The 21,525-nt window shown below is 44.2% G+C and overlaps 1 protein-coding gene across 1 annotated transcript in view; it reads right to left on the bottom strand.

The window, feature by feature from the left end:
- Window positions 1–2,511: 2,511 nt before the first annotated feature.
- Window positions 2,512–21,525, bottom strand: part of TBC1D8B (TBC1 domain family member 8B) — a 73,380-nt gene continuing 54,366 nt past the window's right edge. Inside the window, exons 13-21 of the mRNA XM_077285212.1 lie at window positions 20,968–21,097; window positions 20,275–20,373; window positions 13,906–13,974; window positions 7,775–8,018; window positions 7,631–7,696; window positions 7,456–7,539; window positions 5,451–5,507; window positions 4,941–5,038; window positions 2,512–3,534 (exon numbers count right to left, since the gene is read on the bottom strand). Coding sequence (XP_077141327.1) covers window positions 3,130–3,534; window positions 4,941–5,038; window positions 5,451–5,507; window positions 7,456–7,539; window positions 7,631–7,696; window positions 7,775–8,018; window positions 13,906–13,974; window positions 20,275–20,373; window positions 20,968–21,097 — 1,252 coding nt within the window. The 3' untranslated portion in view covers window positions 2,512–3,129. The remainder of the gene's footprint in view (window positions 3,535–4,940; window positions 5,039–5,450; window positions 5,508–7,455; window positions 7,540–7,630; window positions 7,697–7,774; window positions 8,019–13,905; window positions 13,975–20,274; window positions 20,374–20,967; window positions 21,098–21,525) is intronic.

Here is a 21,525-nt window from a genome sequence, read left to right as displayed (position 1 = left end):
TCCAGTCGTTTTTACCATAATCAGAAACATTTTCTGACCTGTATCAAGAAGAACCGGGTCTATCCATACATTTAATGTACTGTATATTACTATAATATAGAGATGCCTGCATAATTACTAATATGTGTATGTCTTCTTTCACAGAACCGCCTCTACTAAACAAGTGCACCATCTGTCCATAGGACCACTTCTCCACCGCTAGATTTAAGTTTGCACTGGCGCTCTGAGGATATGCACCAACACAACTTCCCAGTGCACATGACCACTAGGTGGTACGCACACCCGGACTTAGTCCCACCTCCTGAATCCACAGTGGAACGCACACACTTTTACGGCACCGCTGACGCCACTTCCGGTAATACAACTTCCGGCCGCGCACTGCCATTAGACATAAAAAGACACACGAGGAGGGCACACGGACACACTGGACAAGCGGTGGAACCGCGTCCATGGTCCGTATATACCAGCCCACCTTCACTGCGGTAAGCCTCTTTATATCTCTGCGCTGCCACACCGGCACCTCACCACTCCAGACAGCTAACTAATCATACCGCTTCTCTTTGCTCCTAGCGGTCTGCTCCCTCTTACCTTACTGGAGCCATTCACAGCAACAGGGTATGTGAGCACTCACTTTTCTTTCAGCCTCACTCCGTTACACTTAGTAACAAATGGTCTTTCCTCACCCCCCCTTTTAGGACTGACAGTCTATTCTGTGACCCGGGGGTACCCGCTTTACTGTTTATGTGAGGGTAGGTGTGCCCTTTGTATATTTGGTATACATCTCTATTTATAAATCCACATATTTAACAGTCGAATGATCTTTATCTGGGATTTATTGTTCGCTATGGATCCTCATGGCCTTGTTCCTCGTACTGAGCATTGCTATAAGTCTGATGTTTCACTGCATATGTACATTGCTAATATTTCCATGCAAATGATTGTATAATGACCCACCTTTGTAAATATTTCAGTTATGTTTATATTATATTTTGTTGTATTTTGCAGTACATTGATGAAGGTCTAGTGATTAGACCGAAACGTCACTGTATGTACTTTACCTCATTAATAAACCCCCTTTCACTACATTTACGCTTTGGTGTGTGCCGAGTCTACTATTATATATCTTATATCTTAGGACATCAGTGTCAGATGCCCACCGATTGGATTCTGTACAAAATCCAATAGCGTTGATCCATGGAGACTGCTCATTGTCAGATCTCCACTGATCAGTTTTCCCAAGGACGAGTCTTCATCATATGACCAGAGAACCCTTCTAATATACCTACCAGGTACAAAATGCATAGGGCATCACTAAAAGTATAACTAACGTTAATAGGCTTTAGGTTCGAGATGAAACAATTACTGCCGGACTCCTCTGTAAGTACCCACGCTTTTTTGTATTACATTATCTTACATTTCTGGATATTGGTTGGAAAGTTGAACTAACTTGGCAGCTTTATAACAAAAAAAGCTATGATAAAAAATATGGTACCATGCAAAATGTATACATTACCAGGATTTTATACAGGCAGAAATTCTTTTCATAGAAAATTAACACAACAGCAAAGTACTGATAAATATACATGAAAACATGGAAGCTTCTCTCATCCGCAGCAAATAATTGGTTATTCCTATCTTAGACAATTCTAGCATATCCACCATATACGCCCAAATTGTCCGTCACTTCTGGACCTGCATCTATCAGTAAGGCAAAGCACCCCCAACCCTTGGTGCAGCTTCACTTTTACGGGAGCTTCAAAAACAGCCAAGTGTGAGTTATTGAGCCATTTTCAGCACTCCCATAAGAGTGGATGGAAAAAGCTGTGTGGAGAGCCATCTCTACCTACACCCTCAGCAATCATGAGATAAGGGTAGAGACCCTAACATTAGAGACAGGTGAAGTGATCCGCATCTTTCGGTCATTTATGGAAGATCTGTTGCATATGCCAAAACGAAGTCTGAAGGAACTCTTGGCAGAGGACCTGTGAGCGGGACAAAAGTCAACAGTTTTTGCTTTTATTTTATCCATGCTGCTCTACATTGTTTTCTTTTTAAAAATCCACCATTTGGTTCGGGAGATAGGTGCCTTTTTATTTAGTAGACCCAATATGCTAATTTTTACGGTCTGTAGCCAAGGGGCATGGGCTCACCGGATTCTCTGGGGAGGCTAAAAATTAACTCTCAATAGCAAAAGCCCATATCTCTGGTGGGTATAAAAATAATTAATACAAAATAGAATACTCAGGTGAGCACAGGGAATAAAGGAGGGCACAAACTGGCCGCATTTGACAGGTGCTCTTTAAAGAACAATATTAGCATTATAAAGCCATGCAGGCCGGTGTCACATGGAAGTTTTGAGTGTCCATGTATTTTAGCCTTGCTGACGACACATCTCCTCTATTTTATCCTTGATTTTTAGTTAGGCATAGACCATTTAATACTAGGCCAGAAGACTCAGATGGCAGAAAAGGACAAAAAGATGCTTCTAGTCTGCCCTTATTATGTTTTTTTATCCCTTTAATATACACTTATTTGTTTTATGGGTGTCAGTGCAGATTTGTGCCTATTGAACGGTTGCCAGAACTATACTTCCGTAGCCTTTTATATTGGTCTGTGAGTACGTTCTTCGCTGCCAATCTGACGGACCGGTCTCTTCCCGGGAGTGTAGTGGAGAACCTGCCCGGGTCCTGTCCGTTGGATCAGTCACCGAGTCTCATCGTCCTAAGATGGCTTTTACAAGCGAAGCATCGAGCGTTTCAAACACAAAGTTCCCTTTAAATGGCATAAGTGAATAAGCAGCAGCAATTATCAAGGAATAAAGAGATTTTACTGTGCCGTGCAAACACGTGACCCAGCCTTAAATCTATAATATTTAAAACGATATTACTTTTTTTAGGCATAACTTGAGCCACAACCATATATTATACAGATGTGATAACAGCAGTAGTGCGCTCTCCGCATACACATCTGAAGTGAGGGATATTCTCCCTCTTAACAAAAAATTGCATTATAGACCTAAAACATATAAAAGTGTCAACTGTAGCCCATCAAAAACAAACAGAAGAAATAATCTTTTAAGGTGAGGTGGTCATTTAATGTGGTGTGTGAAGTGGAGCTTAGAAATGTCCTTCATACCCTTTTACTAGCGTGCATTTGAGATGTCCTAGCGGCTTCTAACTTGGCTTTGAAATCAATAGGTTTTTCAAAAAACCTGACAAGTGAAGGTTCGTTTAGTAGTGAGGCAAGGATCTGCTCAAATGCAAAAGACCATTCAGTGTCTTCTTTGGAAGGGCCGGGATCAGCATTTTCCGCCTGTTGTAGAGCGCCGCTCGCCTGCGCGCTGTCAGTAGGCTTCATCCCTCCCTCTGCTGGGACAATCTGCGCTGGTGAAGCAGAGTTCTGCAGTCTCCTTCCCACCTCTTCCATACGAAGGAGGAGACTGGTGACAGCCGCAATGGCACGGTATAACAATTCTTCATCAGGGTCCCCATGAAATAAGTTGTATAGTGTTTTTGAAAACTGGATGAACTGGGTCTGATGAGAGATGGTTGAATAATTACAATATTACACTAATTTATAACGTAATTACAATACTGTACTCGTGCTAATCAGTGAGGCATCATGCTGCCCGCAGATATAAAGAAGTATAAAAAACGAAAGCAGTTTTATCTGAAAGCATGATGCACCAAAAAGAGGCAAAAAAAAAAAAAAAAAAAAAAAAGACAGGTACAAAAAACGTATGTAAAAAAATAAATACATAAATGCAAGTAGCCCACTTTAGATACTATGTGCAGAAACACCGCAGACAATCTGAAACGTCAAAAACGAAAAAAGAAAACACATCTTTTTCAAATAGTTTGTACTTGTTTAGACATGCCCACCGCTCCGCATTTCTTTGTCAACTCGGTGGGGAAGTGCACAACACATTTCTAGGGAAGTAAACCTTTTTCTTACATAATTATGAACGCACATCTTTTGCTAATATTGAAATGTATTACTTTACTTTTCAATATGTCTCGAATTGAGAACAATGGTAAAAAAAAAAAAGAAAAAAACTGAACACTTTTAACACTTTTTGGGGTGAGGAAAATAAAAGCGAAGTCAACTGCAATTTTCTATACATCCAAGAAAAAAAAACTGCTCCGGCTTGCCCATTTCAGTCCATGAGTAGGTCTGAACACAGTTTTTGCAAGTCAGATGTATATGTCTAGCAAAATGCACTGCAAGTATGTAAACCTAGTCTGAAGCTCTATTTCTCCATCTCACGCTCTCTTACTTATTTTACCTCTTCAACTGCTTCTGCCGTACACAACAGCACGGAGGAAGTAAAGGACGACAGTAATTCCTAGTCTTCAATTTAAGCATGTGGAAAAGTAGAAGTGTGCAGATTGTAAGTTAATGAAGCTAATAGTGATGAGCGAACGTGCAGGGATAAGGTGTTATCTGAGCATGCTCGTGTGCTAACTGTAGGTCTTCGGCGTGCTTGAAAAACATGTTCTAGTCCCCGCGGCTGCATGTCTTGTGGCTGTTAGGCAGCATCATCACATGCAGGGATTGTCGGTTTCTTAGCCGTGAGTCAATCAGCTGCGGAGGCTCAAACATATTTTTCGAGCATGCCAAAGACACTGTGTTAGCATCCGAGCATGCTCACATAACACCTTATCCCAGCATGTTCGCTCATCACTACTAATAAACCATGTAATGCGGGGCATATGAACATTTAGATAAACCTCTGTTGCTTACAGACATTCCTCAGTCATATTCACCTGTCCTGCTACTACTCGATCACATCATCCCCATCATCTGCACACAGATATAGTATAAACCAGAAACTGGGTCATCTGTAAAAATAAATATTCCTCCCTCTGCAAAGTGGAGACCAGTAAAACATGAGGGAAATAAATGGTATTTACTGTAAAATAATGAAAGTGAACGATTACCTGGTTCATTCTGGGCAAATCCTTAATACTTTCCTCCTTACGCACCAGTTCATCTTGCCACTGTTTTAAATATGCCTGAATATCGATCTTCCCTTTACCTTTAAAATCAAAGTCATACAATTCAGAAGTGATCCAAGTCTCCACACTGGACAACTATTATGATGAGACTGCCCATAGCTCATCATAGTATCATATAATAGTTGGGGTACATGTAGGGAGAGGCCTGTCCGTCTATCTGAGCGGGCAGGAAGACGGTAGCGATGGCATACCCCTTGGACTGCACCAAATTCCATTCTTAATCCGTTTGGTGCATTGTTCAGCGGCCGGCCATCAGACTCAGTAATGTGTAAATTAGAATTTGTCAGGTGGCACTAGGCCTCGCTCACGCACACATTACTGGTATAATAACTCCCCCCATGTACTAAAACATTTTTGACATTTGCAACAGTTTTACGGCAGTTTTCTGGTGCAAACTGTTAAGTGAACTGGGGTCCAAATGTTTCAAAATACCTTTCTCAGGACTCTTAGTTTTGTCTTCAGGGCTGGAGATTTCTACAGGAGATGACACTGTAGAAGGAGAATGTATTACATATAAGTATATAAAAACATACGCTGCTTAAATTAGAGGCACTTTAAAGGTTATTCCCATCTTCATAGAGATGGCTATAATGCTTGCAAAATGTATTACAGTATTAAAATCTTTAGCTGTTCTTGAAATATTAAGATTTTTCTTTTGTATACATCTCGTTGCCTAAGTGACAGATCACCACTGCTGCCTATCAGAGGTGGCAGAACACGCACAGCGCTTACAAGCTATTCTCCATTGAGCTTGTAAACATTGCTTTGAAGCTGGCCAGGGACATTGGAGGGCACTGGTATCAATTATTCACAGCCAGCTTCAGTGCAGTGCTTACAAGCTAGACAGCAGCGGTGGTCAGTCTCCTAGGCAACAAGTTGTAAACATAAGAAAAGAAGAGTTTTACTAGCTCGAGAATGGCTGCAAATTTTAATTAACAAGAAATTACAAAAGGGCTTGTATATCTTCCAGAACCAGATTTGGAGGGGCCTTATACTAAGCTAGGCACCCAGCTGTCGGACATTTCAGAGGAGCGCGGTTTGGTACACTCTTGGGGATGCTGATTGTATAAAACCTTTGGCAAAAATGTGCCTGAAAGACCTATAGACATGATAAAGAAAGGGTCCCATTCTGTAGGACTCGTGATGTCCTGTCTGGCACCATGCGATGGAAGGGGAGATAATGGGAGTTGGTGTATGCATGCACTGGCAACACAGCCATTTAAATGCCACAGTGATTGATAGCGGCATTTAAGTGGTTAAACAGCAGTGATTGATGCTCCCTCTGGTCGCTGCTGTTAGAGGCAGATAGAAGCTGTGTAACACAGCTGGCATCTGCGAGGTATGATCCTGAACGCACTACATACATAGGATGTAATACTATGTCCTATATTGTGAAGAAGTTATCCCTTTCTGAGATCTTTCCCTTGCAAATCCCACCCTTCAGGAACATTACAAATTACATTTCATTTTAAAAAGACTTATTTAAAGTAAATGAGAGCAGTCTATGTGCTTGTTTGTTTCTGATTTAGTTTTTGCTGCCCCATCTGAGAACAGAGTAAGGTCGGTTTCACATTTGCGGTTGTGCCCGCAGCGTTTCTGACCCATACATCCGCATGCGTCTTGATTTCATATCTTTAACATTGTAGACGCAGGTGAATACGTTCGCCCGTGTTTGCTTACGCATGCGTCTTTTTGCGGTGTGCGGCTGGGCACGGCTAACGCATCATGTTGCAATTTTTGAGGCGTCAAATTTCCGCCGCCATACGTATGCGGACATTTGCGGAAGGAGTGCGTCAAAACAACGCATTACAGTCTATGGGAATGCATAGGAACGCAAGGACATGCGTTCACTTGCGTTTGCGCAAGGGTCTAAATACAGAAATCCCATTTCTCATCAACAAGACCTCAGCAATGAGGCATAAAGGTAGGCCTATTTGAACAATTCTATCGCCTGTATGCCCATATCTATATCTTAAAAATGCCCCAGGGGGTAACAGGTTCCCTTTAATATAAGCTCTAGAGGTAGATTCTCAGGAAGATCCATGTCCTGCCCATAGATCTTAACAGCTCATTTACATAGCAAGGATCACGTGGATTTCTCTTGAATAAGATATTGGATTGCAGATATCAAGGTGTCACGTTATTTCACTTTCTATAACCTACATGCCCATATAGATTTCTTATGAGTGTTGATCTTACGGACAGATTCCCTTTATATCATCAGTATCCATCTATATTTGTTGAAGGCTGACACACTAGTTGCATTGTCATAAACTGTCTATTAATGATTACGCGTATTCATATGACGTTACACAAAAAACGTAAGTGCAGGTTTCTGCCAAATCACAAGCAAAGCAATAACTGTGGAAGAAATAGACAAGAACGAGACCATCAAATCTTGATTCCCTCTAGAACATTACAGTTACCATTCATTTACCATGAAGTTGGCTGAAATGCATCAGATCCTCTTTGGATAGTTTGGCTTCCTCTGACGGGCTCAGAGATCCCACTTCAGTAAAAGCTAAAATTTGACAAATAAATACAATACACTGAAGACATCAACACATACACCTAAGAAGCATTTTATTTGCATTGCCTCTAAATATACAGACCTGGCGGTATATGCATTTTGAAGAGTAGCTTGAGCCGGTCTGTAAAGCTGCCATTAACAATAATATCTAGAACAAGATGAGTACATTAATTACTATTTCTACTTGTCCTCAAACTTGTGTTATTTAGATTAATGTAGGTCTCACCGAATGCCAAAGCAAATTCTTTAAAATTGATGAGACCATCTGAATTTTCATCCAATAGACGGAAGGTCCACAATGCAAGCGAGTCCACTCCCGGAGAGTAAGCCCAGGGGCTGAGAAGATGGTACAGAGTCCGGAACTGCTGGCAGTCTATGTGATACTGCTCTAGATACGGCAGGCTCGGGTCATGGTGACTTAGTATGGCGCTGGTATTCACACTCCAATAACAAGACAAGAAGTGTTCTCTCTTAGAAAAAAAAAGAGGGATTTTTGTGTACTCACCGTAAAATCCTTTTCTCTGAGCCAATCATTGGGGGACACAGACCGTGGGTGTTATGCTGCTTGCCACTAGGAGGACACTAAGTGATACAAAGAAAGTTAGCTCCTCCCCTGCAGTATACACCCTCCTGCTGGCCCTCAGCTAACCAGTTCGGTGTAAAAAGCAGTAGGAGATCAGTAACAACATATTAGCTTACAGCATGTCATATTATATATGAGAGTATAGCATATCGGATTATAAAAAAACAAGCATAAGCCAATACCAGGGTGGGAGCTGTGTCCCCCAATGATTGGCTCGGAGAAAAGGATTTTACGGAGAGTACACAAAAATCCCTCTTTCTCCTACGCCTCATTGGGGGACACAGACCGTGGGACGTACCAAAGCAGTCCCTGGGTGGGGACAACGTCAGATCAGGCCCTGTGTAACTGCTACTTACAAGTGCGCCACCGCGGCCTGCAGAGTCCGCCTGCCCAGAGCCACATCTGTGGAAGTCTGGGAATTATAATGCTTCAAGAATGCATGCGGACTGGACGAATCCGCAAGCTTGCAGGCGTGTCTTGTCGATGCCTGGTGCCTAGAACCCACGATAGACAGGGAGATAGGCTGTCATCTAACACGGAAGGACTCCTGGATGGAGAAAAGAATACACCAGGCTAAATGGCCGATGAAGACGGCCAAACCCTTCCTGTAAACGTCAGGAAGCCTTCCTCTTACCGTTAGGAAACCCAAGATACAGTGTCCAACCTTGGGAGGGACGCCGTCCTCAAGACGTACCTACTCAAAGCACTCGCTTCGTTCGGAATATGGGGAACTCATTCCATTTTGTGGACTGGTGCCAAAAGAGATGAGGGAAGAACTATGCCCTCATGACAGTAGTGATACAATACCACCTTGCCTTGAAGGAAATAAGGGAAAAAGGTCTGAAAAGACCCATTAGCACCGAAGACTCATCAGGATGAGGATATCGCCGAGAAAAAAGGGGGCGACCTTCCCTAATAGAATAGATCCCAATGATCTAACGGTATGCAATAGGGAAGAACTACATATGAAAACATCCTGCGAGGTGGTCCCTACTTGCAGTTTTGTTGCAGAAAGACAGAAAGCTATCAGCTCCGCAAGCTAACTGACGTGGTCAGTGCGGATTTTCGAGGATCACTGGGGCCCTTTCTGCTTCTGAAAAACTCTCGGAAGTGGAAACTGGTACCACGGAATAACCAGAGCATGCAGTGCGATGGCTCTTGGATCTCGAGGCCGAACAACAAACTCGAGTACACAGGCGATCAGTCAGGACGCCATCCGAACTACAACTGTAGAGCTCCAGTGAAGGCGGGTCTGATGGAAGACTTCCAGGTGAAGTTCCCACTCACTTGAGGTGAAACCCTGACAGCTAAATATGTTCGCAGCCCAGAGTTCTACTCCTGGGACATGTACTGCCAAGATCACCGAGTGATAGATCTCGGCCTATGTGAGGTACCTTGGCCAAGGTGCTTGAACGTGGGTACTCGCTAGATGATTGACGTATGACACAGCCGTGGCGCTGTCCAATTGAAATCGGCTGGGTTGACCCGCCATAAGGTAGTGGACCTACTATAGGACTACCTTTGAGATCTCCAGAGCAATGATCGGGAGAAGAGGCCTGGCATTGGAAGTTACTAGTAACCATGGAACCGGGAGAAAAAACCCCGGATGAAGAAAGAGCTCAGAATCGTCTGAAAGGCTGCTTGACTTGCTGAAAAAACTAACGGAGCGAAGGAAACTGCTTCCATTGTCGTCTCCGTTGTTGTTTTTTTTTTTTTTAAGAAACCTCCCAGCAAATCGAATTAAATGAGGGGATGAGTGAGCAAGAGCGCGAGCTCCCTGTTAAAAAACCATGACCTTGTCTGGAGGGAAATTTACCACCCTTCTGGAAGAATACCGGATCATCCTCAAAAAGGATATCTGCTGGGCTGGAAATGAGAAGTTGTCTAAGTCTAGCTTCCAGTCCAGGTGAGAGGATATCACAAGTGATATAGACGACTCAGCGTAGTCCTGCAAGGGCGTGTAAACAGTCGGCCAAACAGGGCAAAACGACCACGCCTCTAGGTGCAAGATGACAGCCGCCATGACCCTTGCGAACACTCTGGGTGCGGTAGGAAGGCCGAAGGACAAGGTCGTGACTTAAATGCTGTTCACGAATGGAAAAGCAAAGGAATTTTGAAGAGGTTAGGCATCCCGAATGTCGATGGATGCCAGAGACTGCACCTTTTTTGTTGAAGTAATAGCTGAGCGGAGGAACTCCATTCGAAGAAGAAGAACCTTGTGAAAAAGTTGTTAGAAGTTTGAGGTCCGGGATCGGTCCTACTTCTCGTTCCCTTTTTAGGAACCAAGATCCCTTAGATCTAGACTGTCCTGGACAACCCTTTCACTGTTGGTCGGGGCTGTAGGAACGTACGTTCCTTGGTTAGTCTCCCGCTGAAAAATTTGATTGACCAGCTGAACTGTCTTCAGGAAAGGGGTACTGGTGTGAATCAAGGTAGTTAAGGTCTCCAGGCAGGAGACCGTTGCTCTAGCAATCCATGCGGCGGCTAGGGAGGGTAGAGGGCTGGACCCGTAGCCGCAAAACGGAACAAACCAGATTTGCTATTTGACAGAGCGTGGCATTTTTAATTGAGGACATATCGGGCAGGGATACTGGTAGGTAAACCACAGGAGATTGCACCCGGTTAATCTGCCGAGTGGCAGAATGCGCCGCTGCTTCCAGCTGGTCATAGAGCTAAAAATTAGGAGCCTCGATCCACCATCCTCCTAACAGGGAGGTGGAGAGGGAACATTGGCCTTCTTGCATCTTCTGTTAAATAGTGGTGATGCAGAGGGGGGTGCTCAGACGCCCGAAAAAGGGTGCCTCTGTACATCCACAGAGTTCAGGTCTCCGAGTGGACAGGACAGGTTGTCTGGCGTTAGACCTGGATGCAGAAAAAGGATACCTGGAAGCGACCTTCATGTGCCCGTCTGTTGATGGTGTGGGGAGACCGGCGCCCTTTAAAGTGCCTGTCGCCCTTAAAAATCAGACCAGGCATAGCGTCCCACGTAGAGGCTTCTATCCAGTGACTCGCATATCCGGACTGGATGGCAAAAGCTCTACGAGGGAGTTTAGACTGAGGGAACTAGTTACACTGGGATAAACTGGGATCAGCGGCAGAGGGCTCCTCATTTATGACCAGTTTCGGATTGGTCATGTGCCTTTAAGACCAGGGAATACTGGTCGTGTGCCTTTAAGACCAGGGAATGCTGGTCGTGTGCCTTTAAGACCAGGGAATGCTGGTCGTGTGCCTTTAAGACCAGGGAATACCGGTCGTGTGCCTTTAAGACCAGGGAATACCGGTCGTGTGCCTTTAAGACCAGGGAATACTGGTCGTGTGCCTTTAAGACCAGGGAATCCTGGTCGTGTGCCTTTAAGACCAGGGAATCCTGGTCGTGTGCCTTAAAGAGCAGGGAATCCTGGTCGTGTGCCTTAAAGAGCAGGGAATACTGGTCGTGTGCCTTTAAGACCAGGGAATACTGTGTGCGTTTAAGACCAGGGGATACTTACTGGTCATGTGTCTTTAAGACCCTGGAATTCTGGTCACGCGCCTTTAAGACCAGGGAATACTGGTCATGTGCCTTTAAGACCAGGGAATACTGGTCACGTGCCTTTAAGACCAGGGAATACTGGTCACGTGCCTTTAAGACCAGAGAATACTGGTCACGTGCCTTTAAGACCAGAGAATACTGGTCGTGTGACTTTATACTGGTCGTGCGGGTTTAGGTAAAATCTCGCAGCGAGCGAGAAGCGCCAATTCAGGGGGCGGAGCCACAGGCATGACGAGGGCGGAGCCTCGAGACTTCCATGAATAGGCCCAAGCCGGGGCGTAAATTTCTGCAGCCGGCGCCAGCGTAGAAGTTAGGGGTGGTCACCCGTTGCTCGAGAAAATCGAGCGCTTCCGTGCCAGGCGAAAAAACGGCAGGAAAAAAAATGCAGAGCCGCCTTAAGGCGCCACAGTGCGCTTCTGGTGGTGCGGCCTACACATCGGCCGAAGCCAGGAGCTAAATTTTGTAGCCAGCTGGAGCGTTACCTCAGGGAGGTGGGCCACAGGGAAGCCTGAGACTGCCTGTGAATATCCCGCTGCAGAAGCCCATCGCTGGCAGGATCCACTCACCAACGGTGCGCGTCCCGGCATGGAGCCGCCGCGGATGTCGGGTATTGCAGCGTGGACGGTGCAGGGATAGAGGGATAAACCTCAATCCATCATCCCTCTTGTTAGGGAGGTGGAGAGGAACCATCCGCCTCCTTGTGCCATCCGCTTTCACAGTGGTGGGACAGTGGGGGCTGCCCGGACCATGGAGAGGGGCTTCTGTACATCCACGAAGTTCAGCCCATCGGGATCGTGAAGGCACCTTCGCCCCTGAAGGGGATTTCAACTGCGGCCTAGTCCGGCTGGAAAAGCCAGGGACTAAATTTATGGAGCCTGCCGGTGGAGCGCGTCGGCTGGCCGCGCGCCGAATGATTGCCGCTGGCGTACCGGCCAGTGGCACCCCCAGGACAGCATCTTCCACGCAGGCAGCGTGAGAAGAATGGCCCCCGAGATCTGCAGGGCGCCTCTCGTCCCAGACGAGAAGCGCCGAAATAGGGGGCGGGGTTACGGCCGTGGGAGGGATCTGCCCACTGCGGCCTACTCCAGCTGAAAAGCCGGGGACTAAATTTCCGGCCTGCCCGGCGGTGTGCGGTGGCGCGGCCGCAAAGCGATCCGGAGCGCAGGAGGGGAACTCCTGATGTACTCACAGTCCGGTAATGCAGGTCCCCCTGTCCCTGCGCGCTCCATCCTCATCCTCTTCTGTAATCCCTTTGGGCTCTGCCGCAAGTATGCAACGCCATGTGATGTGGGCCTTGTATGTCGGGCCACCGGAGAGGAACATTAGAGCAAGCTCTATGTGCTCGCCGTCTTGCAGGGGGAAGGGAGATCGGGACCAAAGATGGAAACCCGTCGCCCCAGTAAAAATTGGCGTGCTCCCGCGTCGCAGGAGAGGGACGGGGAGGTATACTCGCCGTGCTCGCCTGTTGCTGGTTCGGGGGAGAGCGGGTCCCATAAAAAAGGATCCGTCGCCCCCTTCACTCCGTTGAATAAAAAATAAAAATTTACAGAAAAATAAAAATTTAAATTAAAATAAGAAAGTTGGGGTCTGAAAACAGACCCAAGTGCCTCCTACAGACACTAAGCAAGAACTGGTTAGCTGAGGGCCAGCAGGAGGGTGTATACTGCAGGGGAGGAGCTAACTTTCTTTGTATCACTTAGTGTCCTCCTAGTGGCAGCAGCATAACACCCACGGTCTGTGTCCCCCAATGAGGCGAAGGAGAAATAATTGTATCATCAGAGCAAATAATTAAAAACGTAAACAAAATCAAAGCAATTTCATTCTGCCGAATGCAGCGCAGCCCCCTATCAGATTTCAATATATTTCAATGACTCTTGATTTATACGTCTGACAGAGTTACACGTGTGACAATACCGCTGCTCGCTCCTTGCCATTACTGACAGTCATTCAATCGAAAAGCAGATGACCAATAAGAGGCCAAAATGTCTGGCAATGCTTTACAGAGCCGTCATTGGTATCACGAGATAATTTACCACGTAGTGCTGAGCAATATGTTCTCCCTGTTTATGAAGGGATTTATAACAAGAATCAGAGCTGCGCCGCTATAATACCTGACACAATAGCACTCATACATTTCCTCCTATCCAGAAGTCTCATTTCTGATTAATCTTACTTTTCAAAATATTGGATATCTGTTAAAAATGTATTCTACTTCAGAGGAGGACATAATAGCAAGAATTATTACCTTAAATATGCAATACAGTTCCTCTAGATCAGAAGGACTAAACTTCACATCCTGCAAAACAACTCGAACCTGCAGGGAGAACATAAAGAGGTGCTGGTAAATGTAGGCGACCCAACATGTGGAGACGTCGGCGATCTGACACGTGAAGACGTCGGAGAAGCGACAAGCGGAGACGTCGGGAGAAGCGACACACGGAGACGTCGGGAGAAGCGACACACGGAGACGTCGGGAGAAGCGACACACGGAGACGTCGGGAGAAGCGACACACGGAGACGTCGGGAGAAGCGACACGTGGGGACGTCGGCGATCTGACACGTGGAGACGTCGGAGATACAACATGTGAATATGCTGGAGATAATACACAAATTTATAGGCGATACAACATGTGACTAGAGTGGCTTGTAAAAGTTTGGGCACCCCTAGTCAAAATTGTTATTATGAAGAGTTAAGCAAGTTGAAAATAAAATGATATTTAAAAGAGCTAAAGATAAACACATTTCCTTTGTATTTTAGGCAAAATATATATATGCACTAGTCCCATTGACCTGCAGGTGGCTGTAATCAGCTCTACTTGCTCATAAATTGTAGGTTAAACCCAGGAGTAGACATGAGTGTCCAAAATTGTAGGTTGATAGTCCAAGAGAAGGCATGTACAGTAGAGCAGGGACCCGTCAGAGGGAGGTCACCTTGCCGTGCTTGATGGGCATACATGAATTGGCCAATTTATGCGCCAAGAACATTAACTTTCATTCATTTCCGTAAGTTTAAGAAAAGGAAAAAACTTGCAGCTTGCACATGTTCACACTAACGAGGTGGTCAGATTTTTTTTTTGTGTATATATATATATGTGTATGTATAATATATATATATAATATATATATATATATATATATATATATATATATATATATATATATATATATATATATATATATATATATATATACACATACACACACACACATACACAGTGGTGTTCAAAAGTCCTGCATAGGATAAATTGATTTTTCCAGTTTTAAACGTTTTCTGTCGAATATCTGCGATACTAATATGACATATTATATATGGTTTTGTTCAGAGTACAATTTTGCATTCTCTCACTGTAATATTTTTAGCTTTTGAAGCAGTTTTGCCTGAAATTATTGCAACAATATGGGAATTGAAAGCACAACTAAATATTGTACAGCTTCAGATCCAAAATTAGCCAATCACAGATGAGGTTCTTGTGACCAATCATAACCTGGATATGGCAGCCAATCACATTGCATTACATTGCATCACATCTGCTGCTTTGTTTGTTTTATCTGTTGGTCTATCTAGTGAATCATACTGTAGAGTTTTATGATGGGAGCCTTCAGATTTTTGTCAGCGGAGGATCGTGTGCGAGTTGTGGTGCTACATGAAGAGGGTTATACTGGCCCCCAGATCGCAAGGAAGGTCGGCTGTAGTCAGAGTACTGTCGTAAGAATTTTGCAGAAACATAAGCAGCTTGGAATTACCCAGGACAGGGCCAGATCTGGTCGGCCCAGAAAAGTCAACTAAAAGGGAGGATGGGGCTGTATGGCAGCCAATGGTGTTGGAAGGCTTCATATAGTGGAGGGTATGGTTAATGCAAAAAAATACATAGACATCCTTAATAAGAAAATGCTGCCTTCTGCTCAACACCTGTTTTCAGGGGATTATATCTTCCAGGATGATAATGCTCCTTGTCACAGAGCTAAGACAGTAACGGAATGAAAAAAATAGAACAAGGTGGCTACTATTGACTGGCCAGCTCAGTCCCCGGACTGAACTCGAGCGTGGGAACTTTTACCAGGCTCCAGTTCATGAGGACATCCAGCAGAGGGCGCCTCACCACAACTCAAGGTAACTACAGGTCATTCCCTTGCAATCCATTAATTCCCGGGGGTTTTACAGCCATGAGCACTGCTTTAGCACAGCTCCCGGCTGTAAAATGATTTAACCCCATCAGATGGATTTACTTCGTGGGACTTGACCTGAGCGTCGGAAGGTATGAGATATTGTTGAGTTTTTATTTTTCCTTTGTTACAGGACGAGGGTCATCAGGTGGATTACCAGTATAATAAAATATTACAACAACCATTTCGTACTATTGGATTAATAATGGATAGGTGTCATAATTGACGCCTCTCCATTATTAATCTGGCTTAATGTCACCTTACAATAGCAAGGTGACATTAACCCTTCATTACCCCATATCCCACCGCTACACGGGAATGGGAAGAGAGTGGCCAAGTGCCACAATAGGCGCATCTTCCAGATATGCCTTTTCTGGGGTGGCTGGGGGCAGATGTTTGTAGCCAGGGGGGGCCAATAACCATGGACCCTCTCTAGGCTATTAATATCTGCCTTCAGTCACTGGCTTTACCACTCTGGCGGAGAAAATTGCGCGGGAGCCCACGCCAATTTTTTCCGCCATTTAACCCTTTATTTTACAAGCTAGAGTGCCCACATTTTGCACATACACACTACTAACATTAGTAGTGTGGAATATGCAAAAAAAAAAGGGATATGAGATGGTTTACTGTATGTAAACCATGTCTCATATCATGCCGGGTTTGGGAAGGAGAAATGATAAGCCGGCAATTGAATTACCGGCTTTTCACATATCTCGAGCCGAATTAAATATAAATACAGAATATATATATATATATATATATATATATATATATATATATATATATATATATATATATATGTTTTAACGAACATTTGAGCACATAAATCCATTAGATGTCGGTTTTGCAAGCCTGCGAGAAAATATCGCAGTACGGATGCCATACGGATTACATACAGAGGATGCCATGCGCAAAATACGCTGCCACACTCTGCCTACGGATGACATATGGATCACTATTTTTGGAACATTTCTGCGTATTACGGCCGTAAAATACGGACCGTATTTTCATACGCTGAGTGTGACGCCGGCCTTAAGAGGAGACTTTGTGCAGCAGGCCTTCGTGGTAAGATACCTGTTAGGAAACCACTGCTAAGGACAGGCAACAAGCAGAAGAGACTTGTTTGGGCTAAAGAACACAAGGAATGGACATTAGACCAGTGGAAATCTGTGCTTTGGTCTGATGAGTCCAAATTTGAGATCTTTGGTTCTAACCACCGTGTCTTTGTGCGACGCAGAAAAGGTGAATGGATGGACTCTACATGCCTGGTTCCCACCGTGAAGCATGGAGGAGAAGGTGTGATGGTGTGGGGGTGCTTTGCTGGTGACACTGTTGGGGATTTATTCAAAATTGAATGCATATTGAACCAGCATGGCTACCACAGCATCTTGCAGCGGCATGCTATTCCATCCGGTTTGCGTTTAGTTGGACCATCATTTATTTTTCAACAGGACAATGACCCCATACACACCTCCAGGCTGTGTAAGGACTATTTGACCAAGAAGGAGAGTGATGGGGTGCTACGCCAGATGACTCCAATCGAGATGGTTTGGGGTGTGCTGGACCGCAGAGTGAAGGCAAAAGGGCCAACAAGTGCTAAGCATCTCTGGGAACTCCTTCAAGATTGTTGGAAGACCCTTCCCGGTGACTACCTCTTGAAGTTCATCAAGAGAATGCCAAGAGTATGCAAAGAAGTCATCAAAGCAAAAGGTGGCTACTTTGAAGAACCTAAAACATAAGACATATTTTCAGTTGTTTCACACTTTTTTATTAAGTTTATAATTCCACATGTGTTAATTCATAGTTTTGATGCCTTCAGTGTGAATTTACAATTTTCATAGTCATGAAAATACAGAAAAATCTTTACATAAGAAGGTGTGTCCAAACTTTTGGTCTGTACTGTATATATATTTTTTTTACATTTTATAAATTACAAAAAGGAAAAAGTGGTCTAATGCAAAAGTCTGGAGTTTGGGCACCCTGAATGGTTAGTGCCTACGGTAGTAGCACCGCCTTTTGCAAGTATCACAGCTTGTAAACTCTTTTTGTTTCCAGACAGGAGGAGTCTTTCAATTTTTGTTTGAGGGATTTTCATCCATTCTTCATTGAAAAATTCTTCCAGTTCTGGGAGATTCCTGGGTCATCTTACATGCACTGCTAATTTTGAGGTCTAGCCAAAGATTTTCAATGATGTTGAGATCAGGGGACTGTGAGGGCCATTGTAAAATCTTCAGTTTGCACCTTTTGAGGTAGTCTATTGTGGATTTGATGTGTGTTTAGGATCATTATCCATTTGTAGAAGCCATCCTCTTCTAAACTTCAGCTTTTTACAGATGGTGTTATGTTTGTGTCAAGAATTTGTTGAAATTTCATTGAATCCATTCTTCCCTCTACTCGTGAAATGTTCCCCATGCCATTGGCTGCAAACACAGCCCCAAAGCATGACTGATCCATCCCTAAAATTAATTGTTGGCGAAATGTTCTTTTCCTGAAGTTCTATGCCCTTTTTTCCCCAACAAATACCTTTGATCATTGTGGCCAAAGACTTCTATTTTAACCTCATCAGTCCATAGGACTTGTTTCCAAAGTGTATCAGGCTTGCTTAGATGTTCTTTTGCATACTTCTGATTATGAATTTTATGATGAGGATGCAGGAGAGCTTTTCTTCTGATGACTCTTCCATGAAGGCCAAATTTAGCAGGTGTCTCTGAACAGTAGAACAATGTACAGCAACTCCAGAGTTTGCTAAATCTTTCTGAAGGTCTTTTTACATTTAAGCGGGGGTTCTGATTTGCCTCTCAAGCAATCCTAAAAGAAGCTCTCACAGATATTTTGCTTGGTCTTCCAGACCTCATCTTGACATCCGCTGTTCTTGTTAACTGCCATTTCTTAATTACATTTCAAACTAAGGAAAAAGCAAATTGAAAACACTTTGCTATCTTCTTAATACCTTTCTCCTGCTTTGTGGGCCTCCACCATTTTTATTTTCAGAGTGCTAGGCAGCTGCTTAGAAGAACCCATGGCTGCTGTTTTTTGGCACAAGGTTAGAGGAGACTGGGTTTTTATAAAGCTGGGAAAGTTGCATCCCTGGCCTTTCCTAATGATGATAGTGAACAAGCCATAACCATAGCAGGCTAATTAAAGGGAATCTGTCACCCCCAAAATCGAAGATGAGCTAAGCCCACCAGCATCAGGGGCTTATCTACAGCATTCTGTAATGCTGTAGATAAGCCCCCGATGTATCCTGAAAGATGAGAAAAAGAGGTTAGATTATACTCACCCAGGGGCGGTCCTGGTCCGGTCCTGGTCCGATGGCTGTTGCGGTCCGGGGCCTCCCATCTTCTTACAATGACGTCCTCTTCTTGTATTCACGCTGCGACTCTGGCGCAGGCGTACTTTGTCTGCCCTGTTAAGGGCAGAGCAAAGTACTGCAGTGTGCAGGCGCCGGGAAAGGTCAGAGAGGCCCTCAAACACGGCAGACAAAGTACGCCTGCGCCGGAGCCGCAGCGTGAATACAAGAAGAGGACGTCATCGTAAGAAGATGGGAGGCCCCGGACCGGACAGCGACAGCCATCGGGCCAGGACCGCAGCGGGACAGCCCCTGGGTGAGTATAATCTAACCTCTTTTTCTCATCTTTCAGGTTACATCGGGGGCTTATCTACAGCATTATAGAATGCTGTAGATAAGCCCCTGATGCTGGTGGGATTAGCTCATCTTCGATTTTGGGGGTGACAGTTTCCCTTTAAGGCCGGAAACCTTGGTCAAAGCTATCCGAGGACACAAATCTCCAAGGGTGCCCAAACTTTTGCATTGGCCCATTTTCTTTTTTGTAATTTTTGACATGAAAAATATTACAATATCTAGATATTTTTTGCCTAAAATGCAAAGGAAATGTGTCATCTTTAACTTTACGCCTTTTAGAGGTTATTTTATCTTCATCTAGCTTAACTGTTCACAATACATAATGTATTAATAATAATACACAGGCGGTATGATATGTGAATATGCAGGCCATACAACACATGAATACACAGGCGGTATGATATGTGAATATGCGGGCCATACAACACATGAATACACAGGCAGTATGATATGAGAATATGCAGGCCATACAACACATGAATACACAGGCGGTATGATATGTGAATATGCAGGCCATACAACACATGAATACACAGGCGGTATGATATGTGAATATGCAGGCCATACAACACATGAATACACAGGCGGTATGATATGTGAATATGCGGGCCATACAACACATGAATACACAGGCAGTATGATATGAGAATATGCAGGCCATACAACACATGAATACACAGGTGGTATGATATGTGAATATGCAGGCCATACAACACATGAATACACAGGCGTGTACTCTGTCTCCAGAAAGCAGATACATTTGTTTTCCATTTCAAATGTCACATAAAATAAGAAAATAGTACAAACCACATTTTGCTTGGTCGTCATTTCTAAAGTCTGGATGACATACAGGCGGTTTCTAGTCCGCATGCTTTCCACATCTTCATACCGAATGGCCCCATATCTCTGCAGATTTGACATTTGGAAAAAAAAAACAAAAACATGTTTTTACAAATCAGGATAAATTGTTCTTGCACTGTTATTCCAATCTCTGCCTTTCATGGCTGAGACATGAACAACTGCTTCTAGGTCCTGGCTCCTGGCCACCAGAGAAGAGGCTACAAAAACAGGCGAGCACAGCTGCGCTATGCGGCTTGCATAAATCCCATAAAAATTAATGGGATGTATGAACACAGCGTAGCATAACTGAGGAGTTATGCCAACAACGTACCTTTCCTACACCGTTTCCATGATCCCATTCATTTCCATGGGAGTTACACAAACATTATATTGCGGCTGGGCTCAGCTTTTTTTTAAATCTCGGTTTCTAGATCCAGTCTCGGCTATGAAAGACAGCGATGGATAAAACCATTTTCCTTAAATATTTGCAAAGTCCAAGTCTAAACATTTGCCAACAACTATATCAGATAGCAGGTTCCAACCATGACCCACAAAACCCGACAGTTGTATATGACAATCCGTCCAAGAACGTGCCCAATATTGATGAAATCTTGTATTACATCTGCATGGCGGCCACAGGCCTGCACAGGTATAACATACCTCATTTGACTCCCTGATCAGTTCTGTGATGTCCACCTTTGTGCTGTTCCTCTTCCTATCCGCTACAGCCGAGGCTTGCTGGACACATGAGGGGAGCGGGCTGTCCTTATTTATAACATTGTCAAAAAACCTGAAAATAATTAATTACTGTAAAATCATTAGGAAACCAAGTAGTGGAGTACAAAGCCTCTCCTAACCTTCCCCATTGGACCCGGGTAATCCGGAACGTCTGATTACGTTCTATTCTAAGATTTTGTGATGAAACTTTTAAAAAGATGTCTCTTTTAAAAAAAAGTTTGTGTATAAGTTCAACTACCTGTAAAAAAACAGACAGGGCTTTACTTACTCTCCCCAGGTCTAACGCTGTGTCTCTGCCACTGCATCGGTCTGCGTTGTTTGGCTGCAGCGGTAACGTCACGTCAGCAGTGCTGCGGTTAATTCCCCTAAAGAAGTAGATGGCAGGAGCTGCCGAGCTGGGGCACAATGGAGATACAGCACAGGAACCAGGGAGGGTAATTAAATCTCCAGTTTGTTTTCTTGTACATCAAGCCGAATGTA

This window comes from Ranitomeya variabilis, chromosome 2 (assembly GCF_051348905.1).
Source record: "Ranitomeya variabilis isolate aRanVar5 chromosome 2, aRanVar5.hap1, whole genome shotgun sequence".
NCBI classification, from domain to species: domain Eukaryota; kingdom Metazoa; phylum Chordata; class Amphibia; order Anura; family Dendrobatidae; genus Ranitomeya; species Ranitomeya variabilis.
Note: the sequence above shows the minus strand (reverse complement) of the source record. Positions and strands in the feature narration are given on the sequence as shown.